Here is a 13,091-nt window from a genome sequence, read left to right as displayed (position 1 = left end):
CAATGTATGATACATTTTCGCAGACATTAATAAGTAGAAAAATAGATCAAAAATGAATTAGAGAAGAAACATTTAAGTTGACAAACATGGATAGAAAAAATTAGAGGATTGGATATTGGTTTGGTTTGGAAGATTTTGATAGAAAAAAAGAAAGGTAGGCTCTTAGTTTGAAGAAAAAGATTTGGATATAAAGACTAAAGCAGGGTTGGATATTGGTTGGGTTTGGACGATGGATAGGTAGGCTATTAGTTTAAAAAAAAGATTTGGATATAAAGAAGAGTAAGGTTGGATATTGTTTGGGTAAGAAAGTATTGGATATAAAGAAGAGTAGGGTTGGATATTGTTTGGGTAAGAAAGTATTGGATATAAAGAATAGTAGGGTTGGATATTGGTTTGTTTAGAAAGTATTGGATATAAAGAATAGTGGGGTTGGATATTGTTTTGTTTAGAAAGTATTGGATATAAAGAATAGTTGGGTTGGATATTGGTTTGTTTAGAAAGTATTGGATATAAAGAATAGCAGGGTTGGATATTGGTTTGTTTAGAAAGTATTGGATATAAAGAATAGTAGGGTTGGATATTGGTTTGTTTAGAAAATGTTGGATATAAAGAATAGTAGGGTTGGATATTGGTTTGTTTAGAAAGTATTGGATATAAAGAATAGTAGGATTGGATATTAATTGGAATAAAGAATAGTAGGGTTGATTAAAGGTTGGCTGAGAAAATGTTGGATATAAAGAATAGTAGGGTTGGATATTAATTGAAATAAAAAAAAGGAGGGTTGAATAAAGGTTGGCTGAGAAAATGTTGGATATAAAGAATAGTAGGGTTGATATTGTTTGGGTAAGAAAGTATTGGATATAAAGAATAGTAGGGTTGGATATTAATTTGAATAAAAAATAGTAGGGTTGATTAAAGGTTGGCTGAGAAAATGTTTGTTATAAAGAATACTATGATAGGATATTTGTTGGATAAAAAAGTATTGGATATAAAGAATAGAAGGGTTGGATATTAATTGGAAGAAAGAACAAAAGGGATATTGATTATTGGTCTGTGTAGAAAGTATTCAATATAAAGAATAGCAGGGTTGAATATTTGTTGGACGATAAAATATTGAATAAAAAAGAATAAGTAGGGTTGAATATTTGTTTGATAAGAAAGTATTGGATATTAATAGTAGGGTTGGATATTGGTTGGATAAGAAACTATTGGATATAAAGAATAGTAAGGCTGGATATTGGTTTGTTTAGAAAGTATATAAAGAATAGTATGAATTGGATATTGGTTTGTTTAGCAAGTATTTGATATAAAATAGTAGGGTTGGATATTGGTTTGTTTAGAAAGTATTGGATATAAAGAATAGTAGGGTTGGATATATGTTTAATATGAAAGTATTGGATATAAAGAATAGTTGGGTTGGATATTGGTTTGTTTAGAAAGTATTGGATATAAAATAGTAGGGTTGGATATTGGTTTGTTTAGAAAGTATTGTATATAAAGAATAGCAGGGTTGGATATAGGTTTGTTTAGCAAGTATTTGATATAAAATAGTAGGGTTGGATATTGGTTTGTTTAGAAAGTATTGGATATAAAGAATAGTAGGGTTGGATATTGGTTTGTTTAGAAAGTATTGGATATAAAATAGTAGGGTTGGATATTGGTTTGTTTAGAAAGTATTGGATATAAAATAGTAGGGTTGGATATTAAATGGCTCGTATGGAAAGCATCGTGCTAAATAATATGAATATTTGTTGAAATAATACAAAATGTTGGGTATGTGCATAAAGTAGTTTAAATAAATGGAATAAAATAATAAGGTTAGACAGATAGGAAACGCGTTTGCCGTTTGGGGACTAGGATTGCTTTTAATAGATATAACTATGAAGGTGAAAGACTAGGCTTAGACAGTCCAGGATTAAAACTATGAAAAGAAAAGGATCTCATAATTTACGCTTTCGATTTTATTACAGTTGTAACAGATCTCTCAACAGCCTGCTTGACAGCCTGTCTTAGCGCTGTACTTAGCGCATCTTTTTGTTGTTTGGTGGCTCTAGTTGTACTTGTAGTCTCGAGAAGAGCTGACTCTAGGTATTTCATAACAGATTTCTCAACAGCTGATTTTATATCTAGCTCTGATGCGACAGAAGAGCTTGAACTGAGCCTATTCTTGATTGCAAGAGCAACTGCTTGGTTTACTGCTTGTTGTATTGCTAAGCGTGCCCCTTGACTGTCAACTTCAGTCTGACGTTGAAGGCTTAATTTTACAGCCCGCTGTACAGCTAGTAAAACGGCTTGTTGTATTGAGGCTGAGAGGGCTGCTTGGTTGCCATTGTTCTGGTTACTAACATTGACAACATTATTTTCAATCAGCTGATTTTGTCCTTCGGTGTTTTCAACAATGTTTTCCGTTTGGGAGCTAATTGATTTTGTCTGAAAAGCTTTCCGAACTGAATTCTGGACAGCCTGCCTTACTGCATTGATAAGAGCAAGTTCGATACTGGTTTTCATGCTGAGTAATTCAGCTTCCATTGTTGAAGACATTTTATCAGATCTCAGCGCCACCGCATTCCTAACAGAGTTCTCTACAGCTGCTCTAACACCCTGTTGCAAAGTAATCTCCAAGGAACTAGCAGAAGGAGGTTTGTTACTACTTACCTGGGAGGCAACCGCTTTCTTTAAGGAGGCTTTCACCGCCTGCACTAAAGCATCAGTAACAGCTACAGTTAACCTTCTTTTACTCTCTGAGGAATCGGCAAGCGCAGTAGCTTCTGTAATAGCATTGATTATAGCCTGTTTAGTTGCTTTCAGAACAGCAGCCTCAAGAGATTCAGGTGTAAGTGCTACAACTTGTACCCTGGGAGTGGTTGGAGGAGCAGACGTTGCAGGAGGAGGTGGAGGTGGTGTAAATGCTTCTGCAGGATCTGTTACAGTTGGTCTATAAGATTGAAGAGGAGTTTCAGGAACCTCGTAAACGTATCCGTCGAGGACATCTGGTTCTTCGGGTAGTTCAATACCTTCGGATAATACATCTGTTTCAGTCTCTACTTCACTCTCATCTTGACACCATAGAGATTTAAAGGGAACCTTTTCCACCCTAGTGTTAACATACTTTATACTGCAAACTTCTCTTGGTACTTTAGTACATTCATGAGAAGGCTGAAGTTTAGGTACCAGGGTTGTTTTATGTCGACAGGTCTTCTGGGGGGTCAAATCACAATGCTCTTCAGGCTGGTCAACTATAGATACAGTTACCTGGAATACAATTTTTTATTAATGTAATTTTTAAAATATTTCTTGATTATTAGGGCACCTCTTATACAGTTTCTGAGAGAACACAAACAAACTTAGTACTGATCAGTATAGCTGATTTACTTAGTGCTGATCAGTATAGCTGATTTGTTTAGTGCTGATCAGTATAGCTGATTTGTTTAGTGCTGATCAGTATAGGTGATTTGTTTAGTACTGATCAGTTTATCTGATTTGTTTATACTCCTCCCAATGAATTGAATTGGTTTGAAATTGGTTTTATTTTTACTTCCCCCCTCCCTTTATTAACCTTTCCCTTTTGCATCTCCCCTTCCCCTCCCACCTCCCCACCTCCCTCCTCACTCCCCAAGAGATGAGACTAAAAATACGACCCAACTGTTAGATTCGGTCTTCTGCATTCAATACAGTTTTAAAATGATTTTTTAAAATAACTTAATGACCCTGTATATGTTTTGGTTTTATTATATTTTACTTTAAAAAAAAATTTCTTTGGATTTGGAGGATTTTTGTCATTGGATTAAACCTAACCTTGTCATGGCACTCTTCCTTCCCCTCTACCATCCTACAGTTAGAATCTCCACACAGTCTGACCGGAATCTTCTCGCATGAAGTATCAGCCACGTGCTTCCCTGGAGACTTTTCCACATACCTATACACAGAAGGTTAAATAGCTTAGTTCCGTTTTATCAAGCGCTTTGTCTGGACTAACAGTGTTTCTTATGAAACATATTATTTTGTTCTCTAGGAAAGTACGAAATATTTTGTAGTTATTTTTAAAAAAATATCATAGAAACTTGACTATCTAAAGCAAAGACGAGTATCATATAGGGATGGGCAATAGGCATATTCGTTTTACAGAAATATTTTTACGGAAAACGTTTTTTGAGTTTTAAAAGGTTTTCCGACAATATGAGAAGGTTTCAACATTTTAAAACGTTATTCTGTAGAAGTTTGCTATTATCAAATATGCAATTTTGTTACCCTCAAAAAATATTAGGCAAAAATAATTGTTTTGAAACAATCGTTTTGGGTTTTTAACACGATGATTTGGGTTCGTTTTTGCCTTATATTTTTACTTAGGATAACAAATTTGCATGTTTGATAAAAGCAAACATCTCCAGAAGACAGTTTTAAATCGTTGAGTCGTAAAATCTTTTAAAAGTCTAAGAATATAAAAAGTTTCCGTGAAACGAATCTAGCTTTTGCCCATCGTTAGTAGCATATAACAGTAAAACTCGCCAAAGAAAAAAGGACAACAGTCATTCCACAAATTCAAATTACTTTATGAAATTATAAACCTACTTTGTTGTACAAGAAGACTCAAAATAATCTCTGCAGATTTCCTCCGCAGGTTCTAAAAGTAAACACAATTAAAAAATTTGTATTCTTTTTTTAAAAAAATTTTAATTACCATTCGATTTTGTACAGTCTTTAACAAGGGGTTTGTAGCAGTGAGTGTAGGTCTCGTTTGTAGCGATTTGTTTGTACATAATTGTACAATGCTTCACATAGTTGTCATCACATACCTAAATGTAAACAATTGTGTAAGCAAACATAATTAAGATCATTATTTTTTATGTTTATACATTTTTTATGCGATCTGCCTTCAAGATAATATCTAATATTTAATATCAACTATATTCTAGGATCATCCAATCATCCATGATACCTTTGTGAATTGGGCATGCAACTTTGCAAATGGAGTCATTTGAAATTACGTCTTCAGTTAGAAATGGGCATCATTTTTGTTAATGAACAAAATTTTTCGTTAACGATGGTGTTGTTCAGTAAAAAAAGGAACGATGGACGAACGACTATGATTGTTTAAAGAAATGAAAAACGACCGTTTTTTAAAAAAGAAAGAAAAAAATACAGCTTTAAAAAACGATAGCCTTTAACTGAAAGAACGAATTTTCCAAAAATTTAAAAACTATCGTTTTATAATGAACGAATATTTTCAAATGAACTTTTAAAAACAAAAATTTATGTGACGAACGATTTTACTGAACAATCGTTCAGTGAGAAAATGGAAAAATGTCATTATTTTGAGAATGAAAAAAATAAATTTTTTGAACGATTGAAAAAAAGAACAAAAAGGTTCATTCAAGAACGATGAACGAACGAAATGAAAAAACCGAACGCGTCAATCTCTATCTTCACTCTTCAGTCCCTTTAAACGATCATGTTCCTGTTCCTGTTCTTGTTCCTGTTCCTGTACCTGTTCCTGTACAGGCACGAATTGAGTTTTGTACGTGTAATGACATTTCTCTACAGATTTATGTACGCACTCCAGCAGGGGATCTTTCCTGAAACATTACATGATATAAACAGCCTATCAATTTATTATTCAATCAAAAATCATATATATATATCTTAGTTTAGAACATTTTCTATTGTTTATTAAGATTGGTTATTGCTGGACACTGTTTTTCATGTTTGACATTATTCAGCAGAATATATATATATATATATATCTATAATACAATATTGGCTGCTTGGGAACCCAGCGTTACTCCAGCCGTTTACCCGCAATTGGTCTTAAATTCCGATTTTAGAGTGCAAAGGATTGATCGTATTTTGACTGTAAATCCTTTCGTAATACTTTTATTATTATCAGATTTATATCCGAACTGTCGTCACATTAGCGCATGGTGCCAACTTGAACACGAACAAAATAGAAGCTAAACTGCATTTTTAGTTTCTGCACATATATATAACACTTTTTTTTGTTAAATATTGATCAAGAATAAAAATAACGTTATTAGATTGAAATCTTGATCAATTTGGTTTATCCGTTATTTTCTTCCAATATTTTTAAAAAACTCAGTATGTGTAAAACATTTTTTAGACGAAAACATTATTCAAGTTCGGGTATTTCTTTAGAAGAAGAAAGTAGGTAAATAATTGCCAATCATTTGAATCTTTTTCAAAATCAACGGAAGTCAACGGTGAAAAAAATAAAATCATCAAACTTGGGTTCATCGTGAAGGATATATGTAATGTAACTAATCTGTGAGGGGGGGGGGTAGAACAGGGCCGGGATGATTAAATATAGTCAACCGAAGGATTAGAGAAGAGGGAGGGAGGGGGGGACGTTTCATAGGATGCGTTGGTTAGGGAAGAGAGGGGGGAGGGTAACTACGCCTCCTGAGGTTAGAATGACCGTCTGAATTCGCAGAAAGTTATCAAGCTAAATCACACCAGTCCACGAAACATCCTCTGAGGTGTAAATCTGTTAGAGATGAATTATTTCAAATATTTTGGACACTTTGGGAAAGAGTTTAGGAGCGAGGGAGAGTACTCCATACTACCCTCTGGGGAGGGGAACATGGTTGAGCTCCAGGACATGGCAGGTCATCCCACCAGTACCGGGGAATACAAACAGAATCCACAGAATCAAATGGAAAAATCTTCCAAAAGTGTTGAAGACGACAGAAAAGTTGATTACCCGGATTTTCTTGAGAATAAAGTCGAAGAATTGACCAAGACCGAGATTCCAATACAAGATGGAGATACAAGAACTAAAGAAGCTCTTAAACACGAAGTAGAAGAATACAAAGAAAACTTTGATTCAAACGATTTAACTTTCGAGGTTATAGAGTCCGAGGATAGGTCTCAACTTATCTCAGAGATTCTTGGGCTTAGGGACACTGTGGAGGCATTGGAAAAAAGGTTCGTTTAGTTGCAGACAGCGTAATACAGTGAGTATCATAAAACAATGGAATAGGAAGACAATAGTATAGTAATATTTGATGTTTTTACAAAGTTATTCATTTTACTAGACACTTGGACTTGTTCAATTTAAACTTGATTCTAAAAGTCTTCTTCCTATTTCAGAGTTTTCTGGTTATCACTGTATGCTTTTTTTCATGTTTTGTTTTCGTTTTTAATTATTAAAAGAAGACTCTGCCAATTATCTTCAATAGTTGTCCGAATGTGATTACTTTTTGACGTTTTTTTGGCACATAATTATCAATAATTTTTCAATTTTAAAGAGTTCAGTTCCAGCTTTTTTGCATTTATTAAAGAACTATTTTTCAGATTGGAAAAGGTTCGATCAGAAAAAGAAGAAATGGAGACGGAGAACATGATTCTTTCGGAGTACATTCTTAAAATGATGAAGGATTCAGATACATTTCATCCGTTAGATATCTAGGATTCAGATACATTTCATCTTTTAGATATCTAGGATTCAGATACATTTCATCCTTTAGATATCTAGGATTCAGTTACATTACATCCTTTGGATATCTAGGATTCAGATTTGTTTCATATCTGACAGTCTTTTTATTTCTATAGAGAACAGGTTTTTTGTTTTATTCCTGTATACAACTATATATTTGCACAGTTATATGCATATTATCAAATTTTGTTGAAAAATATATCTTTGTAACCTTTAATGAACAAGTTTGCGTTGAGTTAATAAGATATTTGTTTTCAATACAGTTTTTTTTTCCTCGAATAAATATTGATCTAAAAATTATTAATGCAGGCCTAGTGTCGTTAATCGTTTTAGATCATTTTTAGAAAAAAATCAATAAAAATCGCTACACCACGTTCATTTTTGCATCAGTTTGGGATCGTTTATGAGTTTGCATATATCTTCTACCAGGGTCAACATCTGAATTACTTGAAGAAAATCAAATGTTTTGAATAAAAAATAGTTTCTCTCCCATTTTGCCAAATTTTGACCGCGGGAAAGAAAATATAGTAAAAAACTATCAAAAAACTAACCAACTAATAGCACATCACTTGCTGCAGCAAAAAATAGTAAATATCGTAATTTTTTCGAATTTTTAACAAATTTTTGTTTTGCATTAGATGTAAATTTTAAAGGAGAGGAGTTAAGAAGAAAGTTCGGTTATTTTTTTGAAACAATTTATGAATTTGAGAATGACACTTACTTTACTTCTTCTCTTGTTTCAAGTTTCTCTACACAAAGTTTTGTTGATCCATCAGCCTGTAATACTGGAACAGCCCTGATAAAAAATATATGTCAGTTTAGGAAAAAAGTATGAAGTTAAAATAGAATCGTTACTCGATGGACCTCTATAATGTTACCTTACGGATGGGAAAAGGAACAATCAAGACGACATTTCATTTTAGGATTTAATTTCGAGCAAGCTTTTTCAAGTTTAACATTCAACATTAAAAGAATTTGTTAGTTGACAGGTTTTCTTTGTTGTCATTTTAAAATATATCCATTATTCAAGCTGTTCGAAAGAACTGGGTAGAACTCAAAATTGAAATCGAAAATCGTCTTCGTTGCATTGATATATTTGACAGTCGTCTTCGTTGTATTGATATATTCGACAGTCTTCTTCGTTGCATTGATATATTCGACAGCCGTCTTCGTTGCATTGATATATTCGACAGTCGTCTTCGTTGTATTGATATATTCGTCAGTCGTCTTCGTTGTATTGATATATTCGACAGTCGTCTTCGTTGTATTGATATATTCGACAGTCGTCTTCGTTGTATTGATATATTCGACAGTCGTTTTCGTTGTATTGATATATTCGACAATTAAATGAAGCATCTATTTTAATTAATACCTAAAACATCCTCTTACAAGTAGTTTTATTCAAAAACTTATTTCCATAAAAAAAATATTAAATTCGGTCTTGATGATGCTCCAACGTACCTCACAGATTAAAAAAGGTGTTTGTTTCACATTTGAAAGAATATATTTGGGTCTTGGTCGACCTTTTCAGTTCTAACAATATTGTAACCATCAAAATCAATAGTGAAAAATGTAAAAATCACAAGAAAATAGACAAAAAATACTTTATAACACGAAAAAAATATACACAGTGATAACCAAGAAACTCTTGAATAAGAAGTCGACTTTTAGATTCAAGTTATGAGTTTAAAAAGTCGAATGAACATGAGGCACATGAATTGTGCAGTGTAAACAGATAAATTTGACTTAATAAGTGATTACATAACTTACAGCAAAACTATTTGCTTTGTAACAACATCGAATGCACTTCAATATTGCTTTAATGTTTTCTTCCAATTCTACAGTTTTCTGGTTATCACTGTATCTGACGTGGCCCACTGTCCAGCAGGTCAGCATTCAATCATCTTACCCTGAGAAGTCGATAGTATTTGATGAAGCATCCAGGGTCCTAACGGAGTCTAAAATTACAAAATATTGATATCGCAATTTTATAAACCCATTTTAATATTTAGCATTGAAAAATATACGGTTTGCATTAAATTTTAGAAAATATAGAAAACAATGGAATGTAGGTAGTGAACAGTGGAAGGTAGGGAGTGTAGGGCGTGAACAGGGGAAGGTAGGGCGTGAACAGTGGAAGGTAGGGCGTGAACAGGGGAAGGTAAGGCATAATAAAAGTGGAAGGCTTGTCTTCTTTTCCTTCTTTTCTTATGAAATGTCTTGCAAATCTTAACCAGCTTAGTTTAGGGAACATATATAATTATATAAGTTACTTTTTACTAAATTATTAGTTATTGAATTTTGATCATAAAAATAATTGAGAAGATGATGCGTATTCAACTGTAAATTTTTGATAAATAAGAAAAACACTGTACAATGGAAACCATAAAACTATAGAATTGGAAGACAACATTTAAGCAATCTTATATGTACAAGGTGTCCCACAAAACATGATAGTTGGTGAATAGTTTAAAATGTCTTCTTCCATAATTTGTTGAGTTGGTTGATACCAAAATGCATAGTAAAAAATATGCTATTGCAGTCAAATTATAGTAAAATTTATATCAACTTAAAATAAATTTATTTAAAAATTTTTTTTTACGAAATATGCTGCAAAATCTCTTCAATATCTAATACAGTCTATGGAAGAAAACATTCAAAACTATTCAACAACTGCCATGTTTCGTGGGACACCCTGTATTTGACGTTGTTACAAAGCTAAGAGGTTCACTTTTTGCTACTAAATGATAACTTAAGTCTAAAAGTCGTCTTCCTATTTCATTTCACAATCTCATCTGACTTTATTTCACAAAATTTTGTTATTTTAAAAACGTGTTGAAACTTACTAAATATTTGGTTTTCTAAATCTGCCAATCCTAATTCTGCTCTTCCATCTCGGGGTTCTTGTTCATGTTCATGACCATGTTCATGTGCTTGAACACCATGATCCTCTTCGTGTTCATGATGATGTTCATGTTCTTCTCCCCCCAGACGGTTTAGTTCAACACCAGATACTAGAACCAAAACCTAGATATTTACCATTTGTCTAGAATTCATCAATCATAATCCTCCCAATTAATCCTTTATCATGAATCCTTCCTTTATCATAATCCTCTCGATTTATTTCTTTATCATAAACCAACCAATCTAAGCCTGTATTATAATCCTACCAATCTAATCCTTTATCATAATCCTTCCTTTATCATAATCCTCTCGATTTATTCCATTATCATAAACCAACCAATCTAAGCCTGTATTATAATCCTACCAATCAAATCCTTTATCATAATCCTCCCAATTAATCCTTTATCATAATCCTTCCTTTATCAAAATCCTCCCAATTTATTCCATTATCATAAACCAACCAATCTAAGCCTGTATTATAATCCTACCAATCTAATTCTTTATCATAATCCTCAAGATTTTTTCCTTTATCATAATCCTTCCAATTTAATCATAATCGTAATCCTCCCAATTTAATCCAAATCGTAATCCTCCCAATTTAATCCTAATCGTAATCCTACCATTTTAATCCTTTATCATAACCCTACCAAACTAATACTTTTTATAAAAAGGGTGTCTCAATAAAAATAGAAATTTCTTTAATTTCCGAAAGTTGATAAAAAACCAAAAAAATTTGTATTTAAAAATCGTCGTTAACATTTCGTTAATCCCCAAAAAACATCAAAACGTCAAATATTGTCATTGAAAAAAAATGAATGACGATTTAAATATCATTTATTTTCAAGGCATAGTTTTGGAACACTTTTTTATAGAATAAAAATGTACTCACAATAAAAAAATAAATCTTTAACATTTTTGTATATGTCTCTTTTTTACATCTTTTTTAAATCTGAAATTATAAGGGTTAATGACTATATAAAATCACTGGTAAAGGATTTAAAAGTTCTTGATTTAAGTTTTTCTTGAATCCACTTTTCACTGAACACTAAAATTGCTTTTTTCATTTAAATATATTGTATCTGTATCTGTATCTGTATCTGTATCTGTATCTGTATCTGTATCTGTATCTGTATCTGTATCTGTATCTGTATCTGTATCTGTATCTGTTCCCCTTGATCTTGTCTCTTAAATATTGAGTGCATTCCAATGCATTTTTATCAATATCAACCTTTTGTAACGATCCAACATTTTCATGGGCATGCTTTTTTGAAGGTGATCCATTGACCTTGTTTCAATCTGCTTATGTACTTCAGTTTTACCCAACTAGGTGATGCAAGGTCGGATAGAACCATATTTTCAGTTCAAAAAAGACTTTGCATTAGCATAATAATTGATGTTTTTATTATTACCTAGATTTGTAAAATTTCAAATGTATATAAACTAACTAGGAACATGATAAAAAAGTATCTTTCTGACCAATTAAGTACATATCATATTTTTTTTAACAATTTATGTTTAATTTAAAATTTTTAACAAATTTAAAAAGAGCAGTGAGTTTTTTTGTCCCCCGACTGTTGTATCTTCTTTTTATCTGATCATCTACATTTGTTTTCTGTTCTTCTCTTTTATATCTACGCATTCTAGTCTCCTGTAGACAAGGGAAAAATGCATTTTGACACATATTTTTATTCATACTATTCTTTAATTGGATATCTTGGCTAAGCATTATTATTCGTTTAAAACCATGTTTGTGTATTTTATCGTCCTTCCGTCCTACATTCTCGTCCACTCGTCCAGGACCCCCCCCCACCCCTCCCCTCCCTAAGTGACACTATAAGCTGTTTACAGGAAAATTGATGAAAACCTGGCCCACCAGATTCTTTTTCCCTCATGAGGATTTATTGTAATTTGTGATAATTATATTGTCAAAAAAAATTATGTCCTCATGCAATAAATATTTGATTTGATTCAAAAGCGAAAACTAATGCTTTAAGGGACACCTTGTAGATTACAGATGACATAGATCGAACCATAGTTAAAATGATCATCGACCTATATAATTTTTTCCTTCATTCCTTTGATGTTCTGTAAGAAAATTTAATAAAACGTCCACGGTCTAAAAAATGCTAAAAAGTGGGTTAACTCCAAGGTATAATAAATGCCTTCCTTATTAAAAAAAAAAAAATCTGGTACTTTATCTCTTCAAACACCTCGCAGTAGTAATATATGTAACTATAAGAACAAAAAACTAAAAAATCTTTATTCATGACCCCCCCCCCCCCTCCTATCCTCTATGCATTACAATGGGCTTACTTTAAAGTACATTTCCCTCCCGGCTGTGGACCGAAAATATATGGTCGTTAAAAAATGTGAACTTGAATGATTTCATAAATGTCCATCTAGTCTCTATTCATCCGAAAACAAAAAGCATTTATTCAAAAGAACATACAGTGTGTCCCAATAAACATGAGAACTCAGCGACGACGAAAAACTCGCCTTTGAGTGTAGTCAAGTCAAGTCAAGGAGTGTATAAAAGATATCTCATAAGGTGAGGTGGAGCTGACGGTCAATCGACAGCTCCGTTTAAAAAAAATCAAAAACAGTTAAAAACTTTTTTATTAATAAAGCTACAGATCCAAAATATTTAAAAAGCCCTTGAAAAATGCATTTAAACCCTTGTGTCACATGTTACAATTTGTAAAGAGTAAAAAAGTAATTTTCAACATTTTTTTCTGAC

General features: G+C 32.5%; 2 protein-coding genes across 3 annotated transcripts; one reads left to right on the top strand and one right to left on the bottom strand.

Moving 5' to 3' along the window:
- Positions 1–351: 351 nt before the first annotated feature.
- LOC111696901 (uncharacterized) lies at positions 352–11,275 on the bottom strand. The gene is made up of 9 exons (XM_023466676.1): positions 11,244–11,275; positions 10,297–10,477; positions 9,360–9,408; positions 8,172–8,246; positions 5,486–5,573; positions 4,679–4,793; positions 4,570–4,621; positions 3,796–3,916; positions 352–3,252 (listed from the first exon to the last, which is right to left on the bottom strand). The coding sequence occupies exons 1-9, from the start codon at positions 11,265–11,267 to the stop codon at positions 1,948–1,950; spliced, it is 2,010 nt and encodes a 669-aa protein (XP_023322444.1). The 5' UTR covers positions 11,268–11,275; the 3' UTR covers positions 352–1,947.
- Positions 6,440–7,667, top strand: LOC111696902 (uncharacterized). 2 transcript variants are annotated; one of them, XM_023466678.1, is made up of 3 exons: positions 6,440–6,939; positions 7,309–7,415; positions 7,449–7,667. In XM_023466678.1, exons 1-3 carry the CDS (start codon positions 6,509–6,511, stop codon positions 7,454–7,456), a joined length of 546 nt encoding a protein of 181 aa, XP_023322446.1. In that variant the 5' UTR covers positions 6,440–6,508; the 3' UTR covers positions 7,457–7,667. The 2 variants fall into 2 exon arrangements, with proteins under 2 accessions (XP_023322446.1, XP_023322445.1); XM_023466677.1 differs by having other exon boundaries at positions 6,443–6,939; positions 7,309–7,667.
- Positions 11,276–13,091: the final 1,816 nt, after the last annotated feature.

This window comes from Eurytemora carolleeae, unplaced genomic scaffold (assembly GCF_000591075.1).
Source record: "Eurytemora carolleeae unplaced genomic scaffold, Eaff_2.0 scaffold186, whole genome shotgun sequence".
Lineage (NCBI taxonomy): Eukaryota > Metazoa > Arthropoda > Copepoda > Calanoida > Temoridae > Eurytemora > Eurytemora carolleeae.
Note: the sequence above shows the minus strand (reverse complement) of the source record. Positions and strands in the feature narration are given on the sequence as shown.

Coding starts and splice junctions, on each gene's coding strand:
- LOC111696902 (XM_023466678.1), top strand. CDS start 6,509: ATGAATTATTTCAAATATTTTGGACACTTTGGGAAAGAGTTTAGGAGC. Junction 6,940..7,308: donor GTGGAGGCATTGGAAAAAAG/GTTCGTTTAGTT, acceptor ACTATTTTTCAG/ATTGGAAAAGGTTCGATCAG.
- LOC111696901 (XM_023466676.1), bottom strand. CDS start 11,267: ATGTTAAAGATTTATTTTTTTATT. Junction 9,409..10,296: donor TTTAGAAAACCAAATATTTA/GTAAGTTTCAAC, acceptor TTGTAATTTTAG/ACTCCGTTAGGACCCTGGAT. Junction 3,253..3,795: donor AGGAAGAGTGCCATGACAAG/GTTAGGTTTAAT, acceptor ATTGTATTCCAG/GTAACTGTATCTATAGTTGA.